Source organism: Papaver somniferum, chromosome 10 (assembly GCF_003573695.1).
Source record: "Papaver somniferum cultivar HN1 chromosome 10, ASM357369v1, whole genome shotgun sequence".
Taxonomy (NCBI): Eukaryota; Viridiplantae; Streptophyta; class Magnoliopsida; order Ranunculales; family Papaveraceae; genus Papaver; species Papaver somniferum.
Genome location: NC_039367.1, coordinates 147,443,778 through 147,451,103, shown reverse-complemented (window position 1 = coordinate 147,451,103; position 7,326 = coordinate 147,443,778). Strand labels below are relative to the sequence as shown.

The 7,326-nt window shown below is 35.8% G+C and overlaps 1 protein-coding gene across 1 annotated transcript; it reads left to right on the top strand.

Moving 5' to 3' along the window:
- Positions 1-627: 627 nt before the first annotated feature.
- LOC113316460 (protein PXR1-like) lies at positions 628-3,159 on the top strand. Its single transcript, XM_026564635.1, has 6 exons — positions 628-731; positions 1,996-2,084; positions 2,177-2,275; positions 2,616-2,711; positions 2,838-3,011; positions 3,095-3,159. The coding sequence occupies exons 1-6, from the start codon at positions 628-630 to the stop codon at positions 3,157-3,159; spliced, it is 627 nt and encodes a 208-aa protein (XP_026420420.1).
- The last annotated feature ends 4,167 nt before the right edge of the window (positions 3,160-7,326 follow it).

The following is a 7,326-nucleotide window of genomic DNA, read 5'->3' as shown; positions in this document are numbered from 1 at the left end:
TCATTTCTTGGTACGAGATTCAACAAACAACGCAACTTCGAAATGCCTAAAAGGATCTTTTCTCCATTTGGTATATGCGGCTTGAGCTTGATACCTATTATCTCGGTATGTTGCGAGAAACTCGTTGTATTTACGACACAATTTTGATGAGGACAATTTTCCGATTCGCTACAAACTCATCCTCGTAATCCATTTTGCGTTTCTTGCACTTACCGTCATATAACCTCGACATATAAGGACCATCCGCAACAAGACCCCAAAAAAGGTTTGAAGGGCGGTGGTCAACATCCTCTTCTATGTGCGCTTGTTTTACACGTTCGATTATCTTTTTAGTTTCTTTGCGATTCATGGAAACAAGTCAAACGGACTCATAATATCCCTTGGCTCCTACCTTTGGAAGCATATGTTCAGTACACAGTGTTCTGTAGTGGAGCACTTCACTGGAAGTCATCCTCTTCGTCCAAAGCCTTAATTTCTTTAGGCATGACTGATGAGATCATTAGTGAAATCTGACCACCAGATAATTCAAATTTCGACGAGGAGTCCGGTGAAACTACGCTTATTGATGTGTTGGATGGGTATCTTTCCATGCTTTATAGGGCAAACCTTGGTTTTGAAGTATGGTTGATGACGGATTATGAAAAGAAAGAGTCATGGACAAAAATTTACAGCATTTCAAACCTGACATCACTCGATGAATTTAGACGGTCATTGCGATTGAGAAGGATCAGGTGTTTAAAAAGTGGACAGATGTTCTTAGTGGTTGGTTACCACTGTTATGGGCCGTACAGAAAGGCTTTGGTTTTATATGATCCAAAGAACGAAACGTCTACGACGTGGGAAAATTAGGGGCAGGCCCAGAGTTTTTTTTTCTTACCCTCAGGCTCACAATTAATTTCTGCTAAAAAGGTTTAGAAACTCGGTAATACCCCTTCACCGGTTTTGTACGGTTACAATAACTCCCTGAAAATGGAAACATTTATTTCACTACCCGTTACTTCTTTTTCTATTTTTCTTCTTCATCGGTTACAATAGATCTGCAAAAGGATTTTGTTTTTCTCCATCATCATTCGGAGAAATCAAACCCTAGAAATCAATTTCAAATTCGAAAACCCTAGAAATCATCATTGGTTACACAGTTCATAAGAAATCGAAAACACGTTCATCAGAAAATCAATTTAATGGATGTAGGGATGTTTATGGTCGGTTTTGGTTCGGTTTCTAGCCAAACCGAAACTGATACCAATACTATCGGTTTCTAAAAATCTAAACCAAACCAATCCATTAACCATTGGTTCGGTTTCCAAATGGTTCCATCCGGTTTCGGTTTGTCCCAGTGTTTTTTGGTTAACCAATAATTATGTCAAACCAAAAAAAATAATTACACAAATTTACAGAAAAAAATCGTAGTTGCAGATAGTATTGGTTTACAAAAATTTACAGACAAAAAATAAATAAAAAGAATATCAAGAATAGTTAAATCTTACTCTAAATATAGATATCAAAACAAGATATATAATATATCTTAATTTAGTTAATGACAAACAAAAAAGAAGGAAGACGGAAAGAAGAAAGTCGAGTAGCATCACTGGCTGCTGTAGTTGGGGGTGGAGAAGGGAGGCGACTGAGAGAAGGAGAAAGACAAAGAGGGAGAGTATCATAATGAAATATTAGATTTAGGGTTTCTATTTATCCTCTAAATCAATGGGTAGAATCTAATACTTGTAAATCAACTGTAGAAACTAAGTTTAAAAATTAATCGGTTTTCCAATGGTTTTTGGTTCGGTTTTAGAGGTCAAACCAAACCAAAACCAACACTATCGGTTTTCCACTTTCTACACCATAACCAATCCATTAGTAAATGGTTCGTCTTGGTTTCTTCCTAATTGGTCTGGTTCGGTCCGGTTCCAGCGAGAAATCGAAAACATGTTCAGCAATTACTTCATCTGTTTGTGTTTTGATTTTGTTTTTTCCATTTGTTTTTTTAATTTGAAGTTTCCATTTTGTCGTACCAGAATCCGATGATGAACCAGAAGCCAGAAATACCAAAAAGAAGAACAAATCTAAGAAAAAAATTGTTTCTGGTGAAATTTTTATCCTCAAATATGTTTATACCTAATTTCTTTTGCTCTATAACTTACCCACTCTTTGATTTTAACATCAATTTTACCTGAAGATGTTGAAGATGAAAAAGGAGAAAGTGATAGCGACCAAACATTGCTAAAGATGAAAAAGAAGGCAAAGAAGGATGCTGAGATAAGTTTGGAAGTCTCTGGTATGCATCCTCACTAATTGATGTGTTGATTCTGCATAAAAAAAAACTGCATAACATAAATCTGCATAACTAGTTCATTCTGCATAAAAAAAAACTGCATAGCATAAATCTGCATAACTAGTTCATTCTGCATAAAAAAAACTGCATAACATAAATCTGCATAACTTGTTCTGCAGATGCATGACAGGGTATGCAGCATCAAATTAATGTGTATAACCTGTCATGCAGCATCAAATTAATGTGTGTAACCTGTTATGCAGATAAAAAAATATTGCATAACTCTCATTTTCATCTGTTTAAATTTTAACATCATTTTTACCTGCTAATGATGATAACCTAGAAGAGCAAAAAGGAGAAACTGCTGGTGACCAGCAACAAAAGGAGACAAGAACCAAAGGAAAGCATGACGCTGCAAATAAGAAAAGAAAAGTCGCGGGTATGCATTTACGTTCCTTTGTGTGTCTGTGATTCATCTGCATAACCTGTTATGCATCTATGTGGTGCTTACCAAAGTTACTGCATTACTTAATATGAATAGCTTGTTTATTTGTGTGTTGAAAAGATCCTGAAGCAAGCCCGTCAAGGAAGTCGCAGAGATTAAAAGATAAAGTGTCACCTCAAGTATCACCTAGTTCACCTAGGCCTGAAAAAGCTACTAAAGGAAAAAAGAAAGCAAAGAATGCTGCGCCAAAGGAAGTATTGGGTGATGATACAGATAATAAGGATGCCGAAGATGGTAATATTTGCTTGTGGCATCGTCTGATATATTGTTTAATTGTTGTCATTGATTTGTTTCAATATTGATTTGGTCTGTTTCAGTAAGGCAAGTTGTTGATCATCAGAAGAAAGGAAAAAGACATGAACCCAAACAATCGAAGACCTGAAAAGGATGAAGAAGAAGCAAATTGAAAGATCCGAGAGTGAAGAGGAGGAAGAGGAAGAATCTAATAATCAATGTGTTTTCTATAAACAAGGTGCGTTGAATTCCTTCTTGTTCCTGTTATGCATCAGCTAATAAACTTCTCTTATCATTTACCTTCTTGTTTGTATGTAAAACACATTATGCTTGTTAAAAAAACAAATGCATAACAGATTGTGCCTTCTTAAAAAATATGCAGAATATGTCATGCAGTCAACTGTTTGTTTATGTAGTATTAACTAGTAGTGCATGATAGATTATGCATGGTAAAAGATGTGCATAATGGTTTATGCGGATGCCTGAGAAAGAGGCATGTGTGGTTAAATGCATAATAAGTTAAGCAGGGTTGTGTTTTTAAATGCATAATAAGTTATGCACCTTAACAAATCAATGCATGACATATTATTCAATTCCAATATTAAATGCATGACTAGTTATGCAATGTGTAAAAAAATGTTGTTATATTTGTTATGCATTCCTTTTTTGTTCTAAAATAGCAGTTCTAAAATGCATTTTTTTGTTCTTTTTTTTATGCAGTTAAACCTAAAACCAAATCTGCAGTTCAAGGAGGTACTTATAAAAGACAGAGGTGGTTTGAATCCGTTGCCGGATAACATGATGAATGTGTGTGTGTTTGGAAAGTTCTATAGCTGGTTATATGCTGCAAACATGGCATACTTGGATGGTAAGAGCAACAAGATGATGGATGAAGTCTTTCTATCATATGACCATGAAGATTTGAATCAACATTCATTCAAGTTGTCTGAAAACAAGTCCATAGCATCAACGTCTAGTGAGCTTGCTGTTACATTTATGATTCCAAGAATTGAAGGAGACAGAGGAAATGATATTCTGACTTCGAAGGCAGAGATAGAGCCGACTCAGTCACATCCCCTCGTCAAGCAAGTCAAAACAAAGCCAAGATTTATCAGCAAAGATCCCAAATCACGGGTAACAAAGGTGTGGATAGATGACATTGAAAGGCTGGTGTTGGAAAAACTTGATAAGAAAGGTCATGAAGAGGAAGTTGTCTGCCTTATCTGCCTTTATATGCTAGTCTTCTTGTTCTTTTGTCGTTCAAGTGGAGACAATTTAGACGTCTCGTATGTTTTTTTGGTTAAGAATTTGGAAACCATGGACTCTGTCTTTTTTCCTGATCTTATTCAGGAACACCTGATGGAGAGCATCAAGACTATTAAAAGAAACAATTTTCATATCAGGAATTACAGTGGTTGCACTATATATTCTCTTGTGAGTTAGTTTTTTTTTTACTTTCATAACATCTGTCAATTACTTTCTTGGATACAGAATATCTTATTAGTTATTATTTTTTGCAGCTTTGGTTGGCTGAGCATTCTAACATAGATGAGATATCATCAGACATCATCAAGGTCAGTTCCAATGGTACACCGAGAGCTGCGAAGTGGGACTTGGCAACAATGAAAAAAGCAATGCTCAAGAAGAATATTACGTTCTTAAAGGTACCTGTTTGTGAACATTTCATGATTTATAATTGACCTTCATGCATCTATGACAGTATCTCTAAATTCCTTAAAAATGAATGCATAATAAGTTACGTTAGCAAAAAAGGATAACTGCATAATAAGTTATGCACCTTAATAAATCAATGCATAACATGTTATGCAGCCGAATATATGAATGCATGACCGGTTGCGCATTTTTCAATATTGAAAAGGAGTTAATCAGGGTTGTGTTTTTAAATGCATAGTAAGTTATGCACCTTAACAAATCAATGCATGACATATTATTGAGTTCCAATATTAAATGCATGACTAGTTATGTATTGTTTAGATTAGTTGCATCACAGGTTATGCATATAAAAATGTTGTTATATTTGTTATGCATTCCTTTGATGAGTGTCATTAATCATGTTGCAGTATCATGAGAAATTTAGAGATGAGTACAGTGCAATGGAGATGAAATTATGTGAACCAAGAAAACCAAGAAAAAGGAAAGAGATATATGATCTCGTCGCAATGAATCTTGAAGAGAACAGGGATAAGTATGAAGAAGCATTTTTGGATGCGATTAATATCATTGAACAAGAAACGTGTCCCCCCGATAGTGCTGAAGCAAGGTTGCAGATCATTGAAGCAAAGCTGAAAGACATGAAACAGACTCAGGAGAGGAATATAAAGGGTGGAGTAGACTTCAATGAAAAGTTGTATAATTACGTGAAGGAATTGCTCGTTGATTGTGGCAAGATAGAAGTGCAGGAGGAGTCGTCAGGTGGACCTAGTGTCAATGTATCATCAGCTGAGCCAAGCGACCTACTGAGCCAAAAATTTCCAAGGAATGAGACTCTTGTTGAACTGGTATCTTCAACTGAACCACCTATACAAGAATCAACAGAAGTTGTCAGACTCGATATCCAAGACCAAACGGCTAGTCAAGGTATCCAGTTTTCACCTTTCAAGTTCATGGACATGGAAAAAGCTGTTAATCTCTCCAGCGACGACAAGGAAACAGACACTCAAGTGGAATTGGAGACAACACCAAATATAACAACAACACAACAAAGACTTGAAGCACAGGAAAGAGACTTTTTGGCCGGTGGTGATGATGACATTCTTCCAGAAACTCAGAAGAAAGCAGAAGAATATGTGGTGCCCACATTTAATCTGCATTTATCACAACCTGCTGCTGCAATTAAAGATGATGCTTGTGGACCACAACAGCAAGCTGAAAATCTGCAACAACCCGCTGTTGAGATACCACAACATCAAACTAAAGAACCACAACAACCAGAAAAGCCACAACAAGTAACTGTTGAGATGGTTGTTGATGCAGAGAAGGAGATGGTGGTTGAGAATCCTTTAACTCCTGTTGCCGCACAAGATGCTGAAAAAGAAAAAGGCTATAATGAAGATGCTGAGATGGAGACCATTTCACAAAACTTGGTACCTAAAATATAAACATATTTTGTATTTTAAAACTTTTAGAAAAGCAACATAACATCTTTTATTATGGTATTTTTATTAATGTCAAATCAACTATGTACCACTATATTTTTAATCAATTATAACTTTTAGAAAAGCAACATAACATCTTTTATTATGGTATTTTTATTAATGTCAAATCAACTATGTACTACTTATTATTTTTAATCAACTATAAACTGTTTACTATATTGTTGTTTTGTTGTTTAATCAACTATTTACTTAAATTCATAATAACCTGTTTATATCTAACACATTTTGGTTACATGAATCTCTAGGAAGAAGACGTAGGAGGGGAGTTTGTACCAAGAACAGAATTTTTGAAGAGGTCACCATTGAAGAAAAAGTCAGTATTGAAACGAAAAGCAAACACGGCAGAAGAGGATGGGAAGCAACCAGGAAGCAAGGTGAGAAGAATCAAGGAAAGGACAACATCGAATCAAAGGACAACCAGTGTACTACTCAAAGATTGTGATCTAGGGAAGCAGCAGAAGCAAAAAGACAAGCCTGATGAGAATAAAGTTGAAGAAGGAAATCCCCGTACGTCTGCTGGCTTGCCGTTCAGAAAATTACCTCCGCTGGAAACAATGGAATTCTTTCAAGATTACAAGGATACAATAGAACCAGCCATGATGGAAGTACTGGAGACATACTTTGAGAATGCCAACAGCCTGTAAGTACATCAAAATTACCTTTATGCTTGTTTGCATAATATGTCATGCATCTCCCAATGTTTAATGCATGGTTAGTTATGCATTGTTTAAAATATCCACATCACATGTTATGAAGCTCCTGTTTAATGCATGTTCAGTTATGCAAAAAATGTTGTTATATTTATTATGCTTGTTTAAGAAATCAATGCATTACAGGTTATGCTTCTTATGACATAAATGCATAACAAGTTATGCTTAAAAAAAACCCATGCATAACACAACCCTCTAGTTTATGGTTCTGCCGCATGTCACTTGAATAAAACATCTCAGAGAAGGAGAAGACCCGTACTTGTGGGATATTCGGATTCACGGAGATATAATAAGGCAATTAATGAACAATGAATACTTAGAAGACCAAGTAGTACGTTACTACAATTATAGGTTGTTCAGGAAGCGGGAAAATGAAAAGATGGTTGATAGTGTTGAACATAGGTATGCGGAGTCTGCATTCATGACGCC

Excerpts from the sequence above, each read along its gene's own strand:
- LOC113316460 (XM_026564635.1), top strand. The coding sequence starts at position 628 with ATGACGGATTATGAAAAGAAAGAGTCATGGACAAAAATTTACAGCATT. Across the intron at positions 2,085-2,176 it reads TAAGAAAAAAATTGTTTCTG|ATGTTGAAGATGAAAAAGGA; the intron begins GTGAAATTTTTA and ends TTTTACCTGAAG. Across the intron at positions 2,276-2,615 it reads GATAAGTTTGGAAGTCTCTG|AAGAGCAAAAAGGAGAAACT; the intron begins GTATGCATCCTC and ends ATGATAACCTAG.